General features: G+C 30.7%; 1 protein-coding gene across 4 annotated transcripts in view; it reads left to right on the forward strand.

Annotated features, from left to right (window-relative positions):
* Window positions 1-22,879, forward strand: part of LOC130164544 (protein Dok-7-like) — a 49,319-nt gene that overhangs the window by 16,083 nt on the left and 10,357 nt on the right. For 2 of the 4 annotated variants that reach the window (XR_008826624.1, XM_056369339.1), the window contains exons 7-11: window positions 6-811; window positions 3,488-3,536; window positions 3,719-4,315; window positions 6,070-6,158; window positions 21,875-21,944. Coding sequence is in view for 3 of the 4 variants with exons in the window: in XM_056369339.1 (XP_056225314.1) it covers window positions 6-811; window positions 3,488-3,536; window positions 3,719-4,315; window positions 6,070-6,158; window positions 21,875-21,944 (1,611 nt within the window). In the remaining variant the exon portion in view is untranslated. The remainder of the gene's footprint in view (window positions 1-5; window positions 812-3,487; window positions 3,537-3,718; window positions 4,316-6,069; window positions 6,159-21,874; window positions 21,945-22,879) is intronic. The other 2 variants (XM_056369340.1, XM_056369341.1) reach the window with 2 other exon arrangements.

Below are 22,879 nucleotides of genomic sequence, written 5' to 3' on the forward strand. Positions count from 1 at the left end.
GGCAGTGTCGTCCACGTACTGCCCGTCTGCCGGAGGAGACGACCGCAGCATATCCGGTTCTTCTGACACGTCAGACACCAGCCAATCGGACTGCAGTATTGGCAGCCGGCTGGCCATTTGGACCGAACCGGCCTCAGCTCCGTCTGAAAATGTCGGCCATGTGGCCGCTAAAGTGGCACTACAGAGCATCGAAAAGCTCTCAGTCAGCCAGGGAGCTGGAAGTCGGCCTGCGGCCAAGCCCCCCCGTCAGCTTCAGGAAATTGGACGTCAGAGTTCATCTGACAGCGGCATTGCCACCGGCAGCCATTCCTCCTACTCTGGGAGTTTCTCCTCCTACACAGGCAGCCTGGATATCACCACTGGGGAAGACTTTGGGTCTGTTTTTAGCTTGCCTCCCCACTTGGCTCAAGACCTGAGCCCTTGTACTTGCCCCACTGTTTCTGGACATGAGTACCAGGTGCCAACATCACTTAGGTATCTCTATGACTCTCCTAAGAGTCTTTTACTAGAGGGAAATGTGGGTGCCAAAGACAATGAACCCCCCACACCAACTAAGGACACATCTGCGCTGCCAGGTCTCACAATAGAGTCAGCAAAGGGGGATAAGAGCAGTGTCACGACTTGTGAGGTTCACTATGAAAATACTGAAAGACAATCATTGAGTGAACACTCACAGGGCCCTGCAGAGGAGAGTAAAAAAAACAAGGTGGTGCCCTCCAGTGAACATCCTGACCCCTGTCACATCTGCAGCTCCCTCACATCTGTCTCCAAAACCATTGTTACCATCTGCTCAGTGTGTGGTGGATTTAAGGTGAGTAGGAACATATTTTTGAGTGTTGGGACCAAGTTGGTTTTTATTTATTTATTTATATATAATATATATGTCTATGTACTTTTTTGTGTGTCTTTTTTCCCTCTTTTTTCCCCTTGGGTTAAGCGTAGTTCTATCGTTTAATCTTAAAACGTAGATGAAATAGCATCTCTCTCGGTCAGACGGTCTCCCTAACACTCTCTGTTGCATAACCCGCTGTCGTGCAGTAGCAGCTTGTGTGAGCAGGCCTTATCATCACTCTATCATCTGTTCTGTGGCTCGCTGTCAATATGACCTTTGTGGTGCAGGCTGACGGTGATGCCGCTTTGCATTTGGTGTCAAAACAGCGAACAGTCCCACGACCCATCTGTCTAACAAGTTATCATTTCAGCATCCAATTGAAGTTGACACTGTCATTGTATCCAGCAGATCTGGACCTTGCGAGTTGTGAGTGACTTGCAGTTTTCTCTTTTTAAAACTTTAAACGTTTATTGCGTAACTTAACGCAGCTGAGATATGGGAGTGTTCTTGTTTTTTATGAGAGTTGCGTGTAAACTCTTAATTGAATGCCATCCAGGTTTAATTGTTGTTTTTATAAACAAGCAGCCAAATGAGCCTGTGATGTGTTGCTTCTCTGGCAAAAGTCTGAGTCAGTCTGAGCTTTGAGGTTTAGTCGTCTTGTTCTTTTAGGTGATGGTGATTTTCTCCTTGGCTACATGATCTCAGAGTTGGATTATTTTCTGGTTTTCTTCATCTTCTATAATTTTGAACTCAATATCTTCGGGGTTTGGATTGTTGGTCAAACAATACAGGAGATTTGAAGACATACATTTTTAACTCTTGGAATGTGTGGTGAGCATTTTTTTTTTTTTTTTTTTTTTTTTTTACAATTTTCTGGCCATTTTTAGACAACAATTAATCGAAAAATAATCAGCAGATTAATTGATAATGAAAATAGTTTCAGCCTTAATTCAGATTAACATCATAGAAATTGAATCAAATATTCACTTTTCCAGTTGGAACCTGAGATTTTGCTTAAAATTATTTCAGTGATTGGTCTCATTTTTAAATTATTAATCAGTTAATCAGCTGTACTCTGTTGCTTTCATTGTCTAATCTTGATAAGTTTGCATAAGTGACAAATATAGTGAAAGATATGTTAGATTTTAGTGTAAACCAGTTGTTGCCTATTGTATCCTGCCCGGCTGTGGTATGTAGCGTTGTATCATTTTTCATGAAATGTCTTTTTACTGATGAATTACAGTAAAAAAAAATCTTGCATTTGTAGGACAATAACTCTTAAATATTGATGATATAATTTAAATTTCTTTGCCAAACTCTACCACTTGAACAGCCAGGTTTATTCATGTCAGTCAGTGAAACTGAATACTCACAGCTCCACCTGCTGGTAGTGCATTTAGTCAAGAATGCAAATTACATTTGATTAACTTTTCATGTGTTTCTGGATAAAGTATGTGTCCTGTTTGTTCCCTTCAGTCAGACTTCAGTGAGCTAAATTAAACATAAGTTATTGGCCAGAAGCTGATGGATCAGGCATGAGCAGTGTGGGAGGGCATTTATCACCCTTAGTCTCAGCAACACAATCCACCCCTGTAGTGTTTATTGGCTCACAGTTAAAGGGCTAGTTCAAAACAAAAGAGCATTATTCCTTGAGTAAATACATGTAATTTCACATCTTGGAATATATTTATAAATGCATGAAGATCATTTCATCATAATTAATAATAATTAATATAGTCGCTGTCACACAGTTGTCATCCGACTCAATCCGAGGAACAAAAATCCAAGTGAAACACTGGAATGATCTTTGTGATGGATGTCGTCATATTTCGGTCGTGCACATGACATTTAGAGCACTCGCAGTCATGACATCTCACACAATTTGAAACATTTGGAAATATATAAAACTAAACTGTCAAATGTGGTGAGCTGGCAATAATCTATATTTTTATCGTAAACAAAGTCCAGAAGCAGCAATGAATTGATCCTGTCAACAAGTGTTGCCTGTGTAGCCAAAGCCCGAGTCATGTTATTCCTCTGTGTCATAGAGCTCCACTGTTGTTCATAAAGTATTTAAAACACATCAGTGAGCCACAAAGCTGTACTGGGTGGCATGTTCCTTCATTACGTTGAACATTGGCACTGCCGTTTACTTCCCACCTCTTCTGTTTTGCTGTTGTAAATTCTTGAATCTGCAGCCCAACAAATACACATTCCTGTTTTTGTAACCTTTGCTCAAAGTTAGTTTAGTAGCCTTGTCTAAAAGTGAAGCTCTATATTTACAACCCATTTATAAAGATTTATATCTTCAGAGGAACCTGTTGGCTTGTGGCTGAGAGTTTAAAAAAAAAAAAAAAAAAAACAGAAAATACTAAGAGATTAAAACATTGTTGGTGTGTGTCTTTTCATGGGATTGTTTAAAAAACATGTATATGTGTGTGTGTATATATATATATAATATATATATATATATATATATATATATATATACACACACACACACAGATCATTGCCAACCTTTTCCTTTTTAAGTGCCTCATATATAAACACCAGGCTCAGATGTTTTCTTACAGTTTATATTTCACACAAAAACCCTCAATTTAAGACAGTTTGCATAAGGAATCTAATTAGTATATTTCCTTTATCATTTCACAGGGGACACCGTGCATCGCTGCAAGTGGTTCAGTGATAGCTGCTGTACCAGGTAAGTGTAAATAAGCTAAAATATTGTGTGTACACTGCATGCATTTCCTTTGGCATGCAGATTTGATGCACGTTTGGGCCAAGGCACTGATGTAGCAGCCACAGCTCGCTGACTTGATTTGGGACAGAAATCGAAGTGTGTTGAAGGGTTTTTGCCTCCAGAACATCATATTTTCAATTCAGCAGATCAAAGCGTTGACAAATCACCATGCAGACCTGGCACTGCCATTGAATACAGTATTGCGGTGAAGAACATTCTGGAGAAATCCGGGGCCTCTCCTGGCTCTGGAAGCATCCTCGGGACGAGTGAGGATTCGCTGCTGCCAAAACGAGGAAGGGAGAAATTAGCCAGTCTCTTAGCTGATCTGCTCGGCTTTCCAAGTGCAGATAGGCAGCCAGAGGCAAAGCCAAACAGACTTAACTTGTATGAGTCAATGAGCCCTGCTTTTGGAAATGAGCTCAAATCTGCACCGACTGGCACCTGTGTACCATTACAAGATTCACAGCAAGACAGAAGAGCTGTCATTTATGAAAATTGTTTGAAGTGTCAAAGAGACCACTGCCAGCCTCCTCCCCGGGTCGTACCTGCTGAAATGTTCCGCAACAGGAACATTTACTCTTCGCAAACCTTTCCATCCAGGCTGAACCTCAAGAAAAGCCAAGGACATGAAGTAGCTGTTAATGAAGAGCTGCTCTATCAAGCTCACAGTGATGGATCACACGGCGTGGACGGGCAGTGTCAGTATGAGGAGATGAATGGTTGCTCAGTGACCAGTGAAGGTAAGAGGCCTCTTCACCAGTTTCCTCTTCAACTGATAACAAAGCTTCTGTGATTCCTTTGGTGTCGTTTTCCTGCTCTGTCCTTTTGAAATGAGTCTTTTTGATTCTGTCCTTCTTCCTCTTTGTCATCAATTAAAAAAAAAAAACACACTTTCCTCTTGGCTTCTTTTATTTTATCAACTGCTTGTTTTCTTCACACTCTGTGATGTTTGTTTTTTGCTGTTGCTAGTACAGCTGAGCTCTTTGAGGTCTCTGAAAACTAGAGGGAATTGAAGTTACTGCAAAGTTTGTTAAAATCTGAAATTAAGGACCGGCTGATGGTGCATTTTTAAGGATGACAAACTTTGGTACCACTTTCTAACAAGGCCCGTTATAAAGGATTTTCCAAGTTGTAACTGATGGTTTAATAAAGCTTTATAGATTATAAATTACAAGCCAATAGGAGAACTTTTGGGTTGCAAGGTTGTTAAAAGTCCCTCTGATTGATTGGATCATATCAGCAGTCACCTTCTGGAGCAGGGCTGCAGAAGATCCCTCCCAAAATCTATTTACAATTTATTAAGCATTTATTATTGGATTATTATCATTTAAAACACCATTATTACTGAATAATTCTCACAACCAAAGTTCTTACTAATGGTTTATCTAGCATTGGTAAATGATTATTAACTGTTATGAAAGTGAGAAATTACAGCATTTAATTCTCTTTAAAGGTTGCTTTATTTCAAAATGTTACTGAAAATAATGATACATACTGGGTACATTTTATTTTCTAAAAAAGACGATTGGTAAAAGTTTAGATAAATGCACTGGAGTTATGAGTGTGCTGCTTTACATGCACATATTTATATGGATCCCTTTTAAGACTGGCTGCTTAAAAAAATATATATCTGGAAATTATAGTCAGACCGATAAATACGCCAGGTTAGTATACTGGCCAACATTAGCTTAGTGCAGAGGTATCACTATATACACTGGCTGATAAGCAACAAGAAATTGCATGAAGGACATAAAATGTCGTCACAAATATATATTTGAAGCAATGTCACGACTGCTTAGATTTTAAGAGTCTGTAAAAGTCCAACTCAGTTCACAGTTCCTTTTAATAAAAAAATAAAATAAAAAAGATTCTTATTAAGTTCATCATGATTTTATATACAAAAAATTGACATATCTTTTTTTATACTGTCAGTAATCTGTTATTGACCTGAAAAATCCACCATCAGTTGGGCTGTTACGTTAATGCCACTATATGTGTTATAAAATAACTGTCAGATTATATCGTCAATGCTGATGTTGCATTTAGAATTTAACATGAAAGCTTTCTGGATAATAAAACTGAAAGTATCAGTGACAACAATAGTTACAGTTTAGTATTTATATCAGGTTTTGCACTTCACTGTCCGCAGCATGTCGAGTTTCTTTACCAGCATGCAAACTTTGATGTCTTGTACATTAGCCGTGTTTAATACATCCCCTATTCCCAACACCATGCAGCAGAGGGATGCTATTTCCCCATGTGTAATAGTTTGTGGTTTTGTGAGATGACAAATCATTCCACTGTTACTTGTTCCCATCCCTGGATCTGCAGGAATGCATGCATTTATACCCAGAGAGCACTCTGTCTGCTTTGATTCACAAATGGATTTAAAAACCACAGTATGGGATTATTTTCTCCACTGGCAACTGGCACAAAAAAAATTGCAGTTTTGTTTCATATGTTTAAAACACACTATATTTTTCTCTCCCACCAGACAAAAGGCTTAATAGCAAAGAGGAAAGACGAAGAGCTGATCCTGCTTATGAGATCATGGAGAGTCGAGCGCCGGAGAGGAGCTCTGAGGTAGGCCAATCCAAAACTCTAATCCGCTTTATGCTATCAACTGCTCACACATTTTGACTGTGTATCTCATTGTGCTCTGAGTTCATAAACAATTTTGGGGAAAGGTCTGATATCATGGGAGTACCAATTAATAGGGATTATAGAGAAGCAATAACAGCTTATGAAGAAGCTTGAATGCAAGAGTCATAAGGGCAATATCTGTAATTGAACAAGAGAAATTTTGTTCACTCAGCCTTTTATAGTTCTGAAAAAAGTGTGTCCAGTAAATTATCCCATCAGTGGATAATCGTAGCTTCAGTGTGTTTGTGTGATGAGACGCATTGTTCTCAGAGGTGTTCAGGTTACTATGAAGTTTTATGTCTTACTTTTTTAATGACATTTTTATACATTTTAATGCCTTACTATACCATGAGGTTTTTATACCATACTACTATGACGTTTTTTGGAATTTTTATGACTCACTATACTATGACGTTTTGTGGCTTATTTACTATGATGTTTATATGGATTTTTATGCCTCATTATACTTTGATGTTTTCTGACATTTTCAAGACATTTAGTGCCTTATCATACTATGATATTTTTATGCCTTACTATACTATTACGTTTATATGACTTACTATACTATGATGTTTTGTGACATTTTCATGTCTTATTATAATCACAGGTTGTGTGCCTTTATTATACAATGACGTTTTTATACATTTTAATGCATCTTTATACTATGACATTCAACTACATTATTATACTATGATGTTTTTATGCCTTACTATACTGTGACGTTGTCTGACATTTTAATGCCATACTATACTGTGACGCTTTATGCCTTACTTTTTTAATGACGTTTTTATACATTTTAATGACTTACTATACCATGACGTTTTTTTTACCATACTATACTGTGACGTTTTTTGGGCATTTTCATGACTTATTATGCTCTGTTGTCTATGCCTTACTTTACTATGATGTTTTTATGACGTTTTCATGTCTTACTATAATCACAGGTTGTGTGCCTTATTATACTATGACATTTTATGCCTTGCTTTTTTTAATGACATTTTTATATTTTATATTTTTTATATTTTTTATGCCTTACTATACTATGTTGTTTAGTGCCTTATCACACTATGACGTTTTTATACATTTTGATGCCTCATTATATTATGACGTTCATCCACATTATTATACTATGATGTTTTTATGCCGTAGACGTTGTCTGTCATTTTAATGCCATACTATAGTTTGACGTTTTCAAAATTTATTTTGTGCCATACTATACTATGATGTTTTATGCCTTCTTTGATGACATTTTTATACATTTTAATGCTTCGCCATACTATGACGTTTTTTTTGACATTTTCATGTCTTATTATAATCACAGGTTGTGTGCCTTATTATACTATGACGTTTTTATACATTTCAATGCCTTACTATACTATGATGTTGTCTGACATTTTAATGCCATACTATACTATGACGTTTTTTGGCATTTTTATAACTTACTATACTACGTTGTTTAATGGCTTGCCATACTATGACGTTTTTTGGTATTTTTATGCCTTACAATACTATGTCGTTTAATTCCATACCATACTATGACATTTTTATGAGGTGTTATGCTTTAATATACTATAATGTTTTTTTGACCTTTTATGCCTTAATATATTATGATGTTTTTTTTTGACATTTTATGCCATACTATACTATGACGTTTTTTGACATTTTTATGCCTTACTATACTATGTTGTTTAATCCCTTACCATACTATGACATTTTTATGACCTTTTATGCTTTACTATACCATGTCATTTTTTGGCATTTTTATGCCATATCATGCTTTGACGTTTTTTGGTATTTTTATGCCTTACTATACTATGTTGTTTTATTCCTTATCATACTATGATGTTTTTATGACCTTTTATGCCTTTATATATTATGATGTTTTTTTTGACATTTTATACCATACTATGACGTTTTTTGACATTTTTATGCCATACTATGACGTTTTTTACCAATTTTATGCCTTACTTTACTATGTCATTTAATTCCTTACCATACTATGACATTTTTATGACGTTTTATGCTTTAATATACTACGACACTTTTTGGCATTTTTATGCCTTACTTTACTATGTCGTTTAATTCCTTATCATACTATGACATTTTTATGACGTTTTATGCTTTAATATATTATGATGTTTTTTTGACATTTTATGCCATACTATACTATGACGTTTTTTCACCTTTTTATGCCATACTATACTATGATGTTTTTAGGACTTTTTAATGCCTTAATACTTTATGATGTTTTTTGAGAATTTATGCCATTTCATATGACGTTTTTTGCCAATTTTATGCCTTACTTTACTATGTCCTTTAATTCCTAATCATACTATGATATTTTTATGACCTTTTATGCCTTAATATATTATGATGTTTTTTTGACATTTTATGCCATACTATACTATGACATTTTTTCACCTTTTTATGCCATATCATGCTTTGACGTTTTTTGTATTTTTATGCCTTACTATACTATGTTGTTTTATTCCTTATCATACTATGATGTTTTTTTTTGACATTTTATGCCTTAATATATTATGATTTTTTTTTTGACATTTTATACCATACCATACTATGACGTTTTTTGACATTTTATGCCATACTATACTATGACGTTTTTTGACATTTTTATGACGTTTTTTGCCAATTTTATGCCTTACTTTACTACGTCATTTAATTCCTTATCATACTATGATGTTTTTTTGACATTTTATGCCATACTATACTATGACATTTTTTCACCTTTTTATGCCATATCATGCTTTGACGTTTTTTGGTATTTTTATGCCTTACTATACTATGTTGTTTTATTCCTTATCATACTATGATGTTTTTATGACCTTTTATGCCTTAATATATTATGATTTTTTTTTTTGACATTTTATACCATACCATACTATGACGTTTTTTGACATTTTTATGCCATACTATACTATGACGTTTTTTGCCAATTTTATGCCTTACTTTACTACGTCATTTAATTCCTTATCATACTATGATGTTTTTATGACCTTTTATGCCTTTATATATTATGATGTTTTTTTTTACATTTTATACCATACCATACTATGACGTTTTTTGACATTTTTATGCCATACTATGACGTTTTTTGCCAATTTTATGCCTTACTTTACTATGTCATTTAATTCCTTATCATACTATGACATTTTTATGACGTTTTATGCTTTAATATACTATGACACTTTTTGGCATTTTTATGCCTTACTATACTATGACATTTTATGCCTTACTTTACTATGTCATTTAATTCCTTATCATACTATGACATTTTTATGACGTTTTATGCTTTAATATACTATGACGTTTTTTGACATTTTATGCCATACTATACTATGACGTTTTTTCACCTTTTTATGCCATACTATACTATGATGTTTTTATGACTTTTTAATGCCTTAATACATTATGATGTTTTTTGAGAATTTATGCCATTTCATATGACGTTTTTTGCCAATTTTATGCCTTACTTTACTATGTCGTTTAATTCCTTATCATACTATGATATTTTTATGACCTTTTATGCCTTAATATATTATGATGTTTTTTTGACATTTTATGCCATACTATACTATGACATTTTTTCACCTTTTTATGCCATATCATGCTTTGACGTTTTTTGGTATTTTTATGCCTTACTATACTATGTTGTTTTATTCCTTATCATACTATGATGTTTTTATGACCTTTTATGCCTTAATATATTATGATTTTTTTTTTGACATTTTATACCATACCATACTATGACGTTTTTTGACATTTTTATGCCATACTATACTATGACGTTTTTTGCCAATTTTATGCCTTACTTTACTACGTCATTTAATTCCTTATCATACTATGATGTTTTTTTGACATTTTATGCCATACTATACTATGACATTTTTTCACCTTTTTATGCCATATCATACTTTGACGTTTTTTGGTATTTTTATGCCTTACTATACTATGTTGTTTTATTCCTTATCATACTATGATGTTTTTTTTTGACATTTTATGCCTTAATATATATGATGTTTTTTTTTGACATTTTATACTATACCATACTATGACATTTTATGCCATACTATGACGTTTTTTGACATTTTATGCCATACTATACTATGACGTTTTTTGCCAATTTTATGCCTTACTTTACTACGTCATTTAATTCCTTATCATACTATGATGTTTTTATGACCTTTTATGCCTTAATATATTATGATGTTTTTTTTTACATTTTATACCATACCATACTATGACGTTTTTTGACATTTTTATGCCTTACTATACTATGACGTTTTTTACCAATTTTATGCCTTACTTTACTATGTCATTTAATTCCTTACCATACTATGACATTTTTATGACGTTTTATGCTTTAATATACTATGACACTTTTTGGCATTTTTATGCCTTACTTTACTATGTCGTTTAATTCCTTATCATACTATGACATTTTTATGACGTTTTATGCTTTAATATATTATGATGTTTTTTTGACATTTTATGCCATACTATACTATGACGTTTTTTCACCTTTTTATGCCATACTATACTATGATGTTTTTAGGACTTTTTAATGCCTTAATACGTTATGATGTTTTTTGAGAATTTATGCCATTTCATATGACGTTTTTTGCCAATTTTATGCCTTACTTTACTATGTCGTTTAAATCCTTATCATACTATGATGTTTTTATGACCTTTTATGCCTTAATATATTATGATGTTTTTTTGACATTTTATGCCATACTATACTATGACGTTTTTTGCCAATTTTATGCCTTACTTTACTACGTCGTTTAATTCCTTATCATACTATGATGTTTTTATGACCTTTTATGCCTTAATATATTATGACGTTTTTTGACATTTTTATGCCATACTATACTATGATGTTTTTAGGACTTTTTAATGCCTTAATATATTATGATGTTTTTTGAGAATTTATGCCATTTCATATGACGTTTTTTGCCAATTTTATGCCTTAATTTACTATGTCGTTTAATTCCTTATCATACTATGATGTTTTTATGACCTTTTATGCCTTAATATATTATGATGTTTTTTTGACATTTTATGCCATACTATACTATGACGTTTTTTGACATTTTATGCTTTAATATATTATGACGTTTTTTGCCAATTTTATGCCTTACTTTACTATGTCGTTTAATTCCTTATCATACTATGACATTTTTATGACATTTTATGCTTTAATATACTATGACACTTTTTGACATTTTTATGACATTTTATGCCTTACTTTACTATGTCGTTTAATTCCTTATCATACTATGACATTTTTATGACGTTTTATGCTTTAATATATTATGATGTTTTTTTGACATTTTATGCCATACTATACTATGACGTTTTTTCACCTTTTTATGCCATACTATACTATGATGTTTTTAGGACTTTTTAATGCCTTAATACGTTATGATGTTTTTTGAGAATTTATGCCATTTCATATGACGTTTTTTGCCAATTTTATGCCTTACTTTACTATGTCGTTTAAATCCTTATCATACTATGATGTTTTTATGACCTTTTATGCCTTAATATATTATGATGTTTTTTTGACATTTTATGCCATACTATACTATGACGTTTTTTGCCAATTTTATGCCTTACTTTACTACGTCGTTTAATTCCTTATCATACTAAGATATTTTTATGACCTTTTATGCCTTAATATACTATGACACTTTTTGACATTTTTATGCCATACTATACTATGATGTTTTTAGGACTTTTTAATGCCTTAATATATTATGATGTTTTTTGAGAATTTATGCCATTTCATATGACGTTTTTTGCCAATTTTATGCCTTAATTTACTATGTCGTTTAATTCCTTATCATACTATGATGTTTTTATGACCTTTTATGCCTTAATATATTATGATGTTTTTTTGACATTTTATGCCATACTATACTATGACGTTTTTTGACATTTTTATGCCATACTATACTATGACGTTTTTTACCAATTTTATGCCTTACTTTACTATGTCATTTAATTCCTTACCATACTATGACATTTTTATGACGTTTTATGCTTTAATATACTATGACACTTTTTGACATTTTTATGCTATGCTATACTATACTATACTATGACGTTTTTTGCCAATTTTATGCCTTACTATACTATGACATTTTTATGACGTTTTATGCTTTAATATATTATGATGTTTTTTTTGACATTTTTATGCCATACTATACTATGACGTTTTTTCACCTTTTTATGCCATACTATACTATGATGTTTTTAGGACTTTTTAATGCCTTAATACGTTATGATGTTTTTTGAGAATTTATGCCATTTCATATGACGTTTTTTGCCAATTTTATGCCTTACTTTACTATGTCGTTTAAATCCTTATCATACTATGATGTTTTTATGACCTTTTATGCCTTAATATATTATGATGTTTTTTTGACATTTTATGCCATACTATACTATGACGTTTTTTGCCAATTTTATGCCTTACTTTACTACGTCGTTTAATTCCTTATCATACTAAGATATTTTTATGACCTTTTATGCCTTAATATACTATGACACTTTTTGACATTTTATGCCATACTATACTATGACGTTTTTTGACATTTTTATGCCATACTATACTATGACGTTTTTTGCCAATTTTATGCCTTACTTTACTACGTCGTTTAATTCCTTATCATACTATGATGTTTTTATGACCTTTTATGCCTTAATATATTATGACGTTTTTTGACATTTTTATGCCATACTATACTATGATGTTTTTAGGACTTTTTAATGCCTTAATACATTATGATGTTTTTTGAGAATTTATGCCATTTCATATGACGTTTTTTGCCATTTTTATGCCATATCATACTTTGACGTTTTTTGCCAATTTTATGCCTTACTTTACTATGTCGTTTAATTCCTTATCATACTATGACATTTTTATGACATTTTATGCCTTTTTATACGATGACGTTTGTTCACATTTTTATGCTATGCTATACTATACTATACTATGACGTTTTTATAGCAATTTTATGCCTTACTCTACTACGTCGTTTAATTCCTTACCATACTATGACGTTTTTATGACTTTTTAATGCCTTAATATATGATGATGTTTTTTGAGAATTTATGCCATTTCATACTATGACGTTTTTTGCCAATTTTATGCCTTACTTTACTATGTCATTTAATTCCTTATCATACTATGATATTTTTATGACCTTTTATGCCATACTATACTATGACGTTTTTTGCCAATTTTATGCCTTACTTTACTACGTCGTTTAATTCCTTATCATACTATGATGTTTTTATGACCTTTTATGCCTTAATATATTATGATGTTTTTTTGACATTTTATGCCATACTATACTATGACGTTTTTTGACATTTTATGCTTTAATATACTATGACACTTTTTGACATTTTTATGCTCTACTTTACTATGTCATTTAATTCCTTATCATACTATGATGTTTTTATGACCTTTTATGCCTTAATATATTATGATGTTTTTTTTTGACATTTTATACTATACTATACTATGACATTTTTTCACCTTTTTATGCCATATCATACTTTGACGTTTTTTGCCAATTTTATGCCTTACTATACTATGTTGTTTTATTCCTTATCATATTATGATGTTTTTATGACCTTTTATGCCTTAATATATTATGATTTTTTTTTTGACATTTTATACCATACCATACTATGACGTTTTTTGACATTTTTATGCCATACTATACTATGACGTTTTTTACCAATTTTATGCCTTACTTTACTATGTCATTTAATTCCTTATCATACTATGATGTTTTTATGACCTTTTATGCCTTAATATATTATGATGTTTTTTTTTGACATTTTATACCATACTATACTATGACATTTTTTCACCTTTTTATGCCATATCATACTTTGACGTTTTTTGGTATTTTTATGCCTTACTATACTATGTTGTTTTATTCCTTATCATACTATGATGTTTTTATGACCTTTTATGCCTTAATATATTATGATGTTTTTTTTGACATTTTATACCATACCATACTATGATGTTTTTAGGACTTTTTAATGCCTTAATATATTATGATGTTTTTTGAGAATTTATGCCATTTCATATGACGTTTTTTGCCAATTTTATGCCTTACTTTACTATGTCGTTTAATTCCTTATCATACTATGATGTTTTTATGACCTTTTATGCCTTAATATATTTTGATGTTTTTTTGACATTTTATGCCATACTATACTATGACGTTTTTTGACATTTTTATGCCATACTATACTATGACGTTTTTTACCAATTTTATGCCTTACTTTACTATGTCATTTAATTCCTTACCATACTATGACATTTTTATGACGTTTTATGCTTTAATATACTATGACACTTTTTGGCATTTTTATGCCTTACTTTACTATGTCGTTTAATTCCTTATCATACTATGACATTTTTATGACGTTTTATGCTTTACTATACTATGACGTTTTTTCACCTTTTTATGCCATACTATACTATGATGTTTTTAGGACTTTTTAATGCCTTAATACGTTATGATGTTTTTTGAGAATTTATGCCATTTCATATGACGTTTTTTGCCAATTTTATGCCTTACTTTACTATGTCGTTTAAATCCTTATCATACTATGATGTTTTTATGACCTTTTATGCCTTAATATATTATGATGTTTTTTTGACATTTTATGCCATACTATACTATGACGTTTTTTGCCAATTTTATGCCTTACTTTACTACGTCGTTTAATTCCTTATCATACTAAGATATTTTTATGACCTTTTATGCCTTAATATACTATGACATTTTTATGACATTTTATGCCTTACTATACTATGACGTTTTTTGACATTTTTATGCCATACTATACTATGACGTTTTTTGCCAATTTTATGCCTTACTTTACTACGTCGTTTAATTCCTTATCATACTATGATGTTTTTATGACCTTTTATGCCTTAATATATTATGACGTTTTTTGACATTTTTATGCCATACTATACTATGACGTTTTTAGGACTTTTTAATGCCTTAATACATTATGATGTTTTTTGAGAACTTATGCCATTTCATATTATGACGTTTTTTGCCAATTTTATGCCTTACTTTACTATGTCGTTTAATTCCTTATGATACTATGATGTTTTTATGACCTTTTATGCCTTAATATATTATGACGTTTTTTGACATTTTTATGCCTTACTTTACTATGTCGTTTAAATCCTTATCATAATATGATGTTTTTATGACCTTTTATGCCTTAATATATTATGATGTTTTTTTGACATTTTATGCCATACTATACTATGACGTTTTTTGACATTTTTATGCTTTAATATACTATGACACTTTTTGACATTTTTATGCTCTACTCTACTATGTCATTTAATTCCTTATCATGCTATGATGTTTTTATGACCTTTTATACCTTAATATATTATGATGTTTTTTTTGACATTTTTTCACCTTTTTATGCCATATCATACTTTGACGTTTTTTGGTATTTTTATGCCTTACTATACTATGTTGTTTTATTCCTTATCATAGTATGATGTTTTTATGACGTTTTATGCCTTAATATATTATGACATTTTTATGACTTTTTAATGCCTTAATACGTTATGATGTTTTTTGAGAATTTATGCCATTTCATATGACGTTTTTTGCCAATTTTATGCCTTACTTTACTATGTCGTTTAAATCCTTATCATACTATGATGTTTTTATGACCTTTTATGCCTTAATATATTATGATGTTTTTTTGACATTTCATGCCATACTATACTATGACGTTTTTTGCCAATTTTATGCCTTACTTTACTACGTCGTTTAATTCCTTATCATACTAAGATATTTTTATGACCTTTTATGCCTTAATATACTATGACACTTTTTGACATTTTATGCCATACTATACTATGACGTTTTTTGACATTTTTATGCCATACTATACTATGACGTTTTTTGCCAATTTTATGCCTTACTTTACTACGTCGTTTAATTCCTTATCATACTATGATGTTTTTATGACCTTTTATGCCTTAATATATTATGACGTTTTTTGACATTTTTATGCCATACTATACTATGACGTTTTTAGGACTTTTTAATGCCTTAATACATTATGATGTTTTTTGAGAACTTATGCCATTTCATATTATGACGTTTTTTGCCAATTTTATGCCTTACTTTACTATGTCGTTTAATTCCTTATGATACTATGATGTTTTTATGACCTTTTATGCCTTAATATATTATGACGTTTTTTGACATTTTTATGCCTTACTTTACTATGTCGTTTAAATCCTTATCATAATATGATGTTTTTATGACCTTTTATGCCTTAATATATTATGATGTTTTTTTGACATTTTATGCCATACTATACTATGACGTTTTTTGACATTTTTATGCTTTAATATACTATGACACTTTTTGACATTTTTATGCTCTACTCTACTATGTCATTTAATTCCTTATCATGCTATGATGTTTTTATGACCTTTTATACCTTAATATATTATGATGTTTTTTTTTACATTTTTTCACCTTTTTATGCCATATCATACTTTGACGTTTTTTGGTATTTTTATGCCTTACTATACTATGTTGTTTTATTCGTTATCATACTATGATGTTTTTATGACCTTTTATGCCTTAATATATTATGACGTTTTTTGACATTTTTATGCCATACTATACTATGACGTTTTTTGCCAATTTTATGCCTTACTTTACTACGTTGTTTAATTCCTTATCATACTATGATGTTTTTATGACCTTTTATGCCTTAATATATTATGACGTTTTTTGACATTTTTATGCCATACTATACTATGATGTTTTTAGGACTTTTTAATGCCTTAATACATTATGATGTTTTTTGAGAATTTATGCCATTTCATATTATGACGTTTTTTGCCAATTTTATGCCTTACTTTACTATGTCGTTTAATTCCTTATCATACTATGACATTTTTATGACATTTTATGCCTTTTTATACGATGATGTTTGTTCACATTTTTATGCTATACTATACTATGACGTTTTTATAGCAATTTTATGCCTTACTCTACTATGTCGTTTAATTCCTTACCATACTATGACGTTTTTATGACCTTTTATTCTTTAATATACTATGACGTTTTTATGACTTTTTAATGCCTTAATATATGATGATGTTTTTTGAGAATTTATACCATTTCATACTATGACGTTTTTTGCCAATTTTATGCCTTACTTTACTATGTCATTTAATTCCTTATCATACTATGATATTTTTATGACCTTTTATGCCTTAATATATTATGATGTTTTTTTGACATTTTATGCCATACTATACTATGACGTTTTTTGACATTTTTATGCCATACTATACTATGACGTTTTTTGCCAATTTTATGCCTTACTTTACTACGTTGTTTAATTCCTTATCATACTATGATGTTTTTATGACCTTTTATGCCTTAATATATTATGACGTTTTTTGACATTTTTATGCCATACTATACTATGATGTTTTTAGGACTTTTTAATGCCTTAATACATTATGATGTTTTTTGAGAATTTATGCCATTTCATATTATGACGTTTTTTGCCAATTTTATGCCTTACTTTACTATGTCGTTTAATTCCTTATCATACTATGACATTTTTATGACATTTTATGCCTTTTTATACGATGATGTTTGTTCACATTTTTATGCTATACTATACTATGACGTTTTTATAGCAATTTTATGCCTTACTCTACTATGTCGTTTAATTCCTTACCATACTATGACGTTTTTATGACCTTTTATTCTTTAATATACTATGACGTTTTTATGACTTTTTAATGCCTTAATATATGATGATGTTTTTTGAGAATTTATGCCATTTCATACTATGACGTTTTTTGCCAATTTTATGCCTTACTTTACTATGTCATTTAATTCCTTATCATACTATGATATTTTTATGACCTTTTATGCCTTAATATATTATGATGTTTTTTTGACATTTTATGCCATACTATACTATGACGTTTTTTGACATTTTTATGCCATACTATACTATGACGTTTTTTGCCAATTTTATGCCTTACTTTACTACGTCGTTTAATTCCTTATCATACTATGATGTTTTTATGACCTTTTATGCCTTAATATATTATGATGTTTTTTTGACATTTTATGCCATACTATACTATGACGTTTTTTGACATTTTATGCTTTAATATACTATGACACTTTTTGACATTTTTATGCTCTACTTTACTATGTCATTTAATTCCTTATCATACTATGATGTTTTTATGACTTTTTATGCCTTAATATATTATGATGTTTTTTTTGACATTTTATACTATACTATACTATGACATTTTTTCACCTTTTTATGCCATATCATACTTTGACGTTTTTTGGTATTTTTATGCCTTACTATACTATGTTGTTTTATTCCTTATCATACTATGATGTTTTTATGACCTTTTATGCCTTAATATATTATGACGTTTTTTGCCAATTTTATGCCTTACTTTACTACGTTGTTTAATTCCTTATCATACTATGACATTTTATGCCTTTTTATACGATGATGTTTGTTCACATTTTTATGCTATACTATACTATACTATGACGTTTTTATAGCAATTTTATGCCTTACTCTACTATGTCGTTTAATTCCTTACCATACTATGACGTTTTTATGACCTTTTATTCTTTAATATACTATGACGTTTTTAGGACTTTTTAATGCCTTAATACATTATGATGTTTTTTGAGAATTTATGCCATTTCATATTATGACGTTTTTTGCCAATTTTATGCCTTACTTTACGATGTCGTTTAATTCCTTATCATACTATGATATTTTTATGACCTTTTATGCCTTACTTTACTACGTCGTTTAATTCCTTATCATACTATGATGTTTTTATGACCTTTTATGCCTTAATATATTATGACGTTTTTTGACATTTTTATGCCATACTATACTATGATGTTTTTAGGACTTTTTAATGCCTTAATACGTTATGATGTTTTTTGAGAATTTATGCCATTTCATATGACGTTTTTTGCCAATTTTATGCCTTACTTTACTATGTCGTTTAAATCCTTATCATAATATGATGTTTTTATGACCTTTTATGCCTTAATATATTATGATGTTTTTTTGACATTTTATGCCATACTATACTATGACGTTTTTTGACATTTTTATGCTTTAATATACTATGACACTTTTTGACATTTTTATGCTCTACTCTACTATGTCATTTAATTCCTTATCATGCTATGATGTTTTTATGACCTTTTATGCCTTAATATATTATGATGTTTTTTTTGACATTTTATGCCATACTATACTATGACATTTTTTCACCTTTTTATGCCATATCATACTTTGACGTTTTTTGGTATTTTTATGCCTTACTATACTATGTTGTTTTATTCCTTATCATACTATGATGTTTTTATGACCTTTTATGCCTTAATATATTATGATGTTTTTTTTGACATTTTATACCATACTATACTATGACGTTTTTTGACATTTTATGCTTTAATATACTATGACACTTTTTGACATTTTTATGCTCTACTCTACTATGTCATTTAATTCCTTATCATGCTATGATGTTTTTATGACCTTTTATGCCTTAATATATTATGATGTTTTTTTTGACATTTTATGCCATACTATACTATGACGTTTTTTGACATTTTTATGCTTTAATATACTATGACACTTTTTGACATTTTTATGCTCTACTTTACTATGTCATTTAATTCCTTATCATACTATGATGTTTTTATGACATTTTATGCCTTAATATATTATGATGTTTTTTTTTGACATTTTATGCCATACTATACTATGATGTTTTTATGACATTTTATGCCTTAATATATTATGATGTTTTTTTTTGACATTTTATGCCATACTATACTATGACATTTTTTCACCTTTTTATGCTATATCATACTTTGAAGTTTTTTGGTATTTTTATGCCTTACTTTACTATGTCGTTTAATTCCTTATCATACTATGATGTTTTTTTGACATTTTATGCCATACTATACAATGACGTTTTTTGACATTTTTTGCCAATTTTATGCCTTACTTTACTATGTCATTTAATTCCTTATCATACTATGATGTTTTTATGACATTTTATGCCTTAATATATTATGATGTTTTTTTTTGACATTTTATGCCATACTATACTATGACATTTTTTCACCTTTTTATGCTATATCATACTTTGAAGTTTTTTGGTATTTTTATGCCTTACTTTACTATGTCGTTTAATTCCTTATCATACTATGATGTTTTTTTGACATTTTATGCCATACTATACAATGACGTTTTTTGACATTTTTTGCCAATTTTATGCCTTACTTTACTACGTCGTTTAATTCCTTATCATACTATGATGTTTTTATGACCTTTTATGCCTTAATATATTCTGACGTTTTTTGACATTTTTATGCCATACTATACTATGATGTTTTTAGGACTTTTTAATGCCTTAATACATTACGATGTTTTTTGCCAGTTTTGTGCCTTACTTTACTATGTCGTTTAATTCCTTACCATACTACGACATTTTTATGACGTTTTATGCTTTAATATACTATGACACTTTTTGACATTTTTATGCCTTACTATACTATGACGTTTACTAGACTATTTATGCCTTATTATACTATCACGTTTTTTGGCATTTTTATGATTTACTATATACTATGACATTTTTCACATTGTTATGCCTAATTTTACTATGACGTTTTCTGTCATTTTCATGTCTTATTATAATCACAGGTTTTGTGCCTTATCATACTATGATGTTTTAATGCCTTTCTGTACCATGACGTTTACTCATTATACCGTGATATTTTCTGACTTTTATATTATACTATGATGTTTATTCACATTATTATGCCTTATTATACCATGATTTTTTTTGCCCTATTATATTATGATGTTTTTTTGCCTTACTATAGTTTGACGTCTTTTGACATTTTCATGTGTAATTATTATACGACGTTTTGTGCCCTAGTATTCTATGACGTTTTCATAAATTTTTATGCCTTACTATACCATGACGGTTTATTCCCTATAATAATAATAATAATGAAGTTAAATCACATTTTTAGACTATGATGTTTTTTGACATTTTTATGTCTTATTATACTATGTTGTTTTTTTGACTTGCTGTTATATGTCGTTTTCATGACTTACCTCTTGAAGTTACTGCTGCCAGGGGCGGTTTCACCAGTCATTAGAGATATCCATTTTTATTTATTCAGCTCTTTATCTCCGATTTTGATGATGGTCCCCTCATGGAAATCCCTCTTTGTGTCTCTCAGTGAGACAGAAAGCAACATATTTTCACACCACAAAAGCTGTGCTTTCATTGGCCCTCTGGAATCAGATATTACTAATTTGAAAGGCATGGCTATCCTTCCACAATGATGAGGCTTTGCAGACAGTGTTTCCATAAATACTCCTGACATGTCCACTGAGTTGTTGAGTCCTCGTCACACTTCTTATGTAATAAACTTATGTGGTGGGTACAGTCACTCACTACATTATAATCACAATGTTCACTGTGTGTGTGTGTCTTGCAGGCAGAAGAAAAAAGCAAGTATGAGTTAATGGGCAGCTGTGGTCAGCAGAGGTTCCTTCAAGAGACTGAAGGTGAGTGAGACTGACATTATGACATTAACCAACAGAATTAGGTTCTTTTTTGGTTTAGTCTTAAAAACAAATTATGCAGATTGCCGTCTCTATCTGACAAATGGATTATAGTTTTTCACAATGGACCATTTCTTTTTTTTGTTAGTGCTCTGAACATTTTCAGCTGTGCATTACTCAGGCTTCCCACAATAACCAGGACCCACTTACAGAAAGTGATTTAAATTGATGACTCATACACCTGAATCAACATCGCTACAAACACATCACCTGTTACTTGCCGTGTATGAATTGAAATGAATAAATAAATGAAATGAGGCTCATTCAGAGTCGGAAATGGCAGACCAGCGCGAGGCATAGCCGCCATGAACTGACACGTACACCACACACATTATGTTTACTTGACTTTTTCCACGGTAATGGGCTGTGACATTGACAGTAAGATGTTTGCAGGAAGTGGCTGCCTCTACATAGTACCTGCAGTGCTGCATAGATTTTTTCCTCATGTCCAGGACAGTTGAAAATTAGTAGTTTTACTGTAATGTGAACAGAGCCGAGCTGCAGTTTAATGTATTGTTGTTACATTTGAAATGTACAACAAACGTCTGTTTTTTCTGTGAAATAGATGCTTGGCATTTTTTCAAAATCCCAGATTGTTTGACAACACTTGCTGCTGTTTTGAGGTTTTTTTCCTCAAAGACTATTTCTAGATATGAATCAAAAACACAAGCTGGGGTTAAGTAGAGGTGACAGTAGGAATGACTTCAATTTCTGTGATTGTCAGATGAATCCCAAACACATACAGGTATGAGTCACATGTAATTTGTGTTGCAGTCAATGTCATTTAGAATAAAGGACTCGGTTCAGCAACCTCTCCTTTTCATTGCATAGCGTTCATTTCTTCATCTGCATTTTATGTAACCCCATAAACTCAAGTT

This window comes from Seriola aureovittata, chromosome 23 (genome assembly GCF_021018895.1).
Source record: "Seriola aureovittata isolate HTS-2021-v1 ecotype China chromosome 23, ASM2101889v1, whole genome shotgun sequence".
In the NCBI taxonomy this organism is placed as follows: Eukaryota; Metazoa; Chordata; class Actinopteri; order Carangiformes; family Carangidae; genus Seriola; species Seriola aureovittata.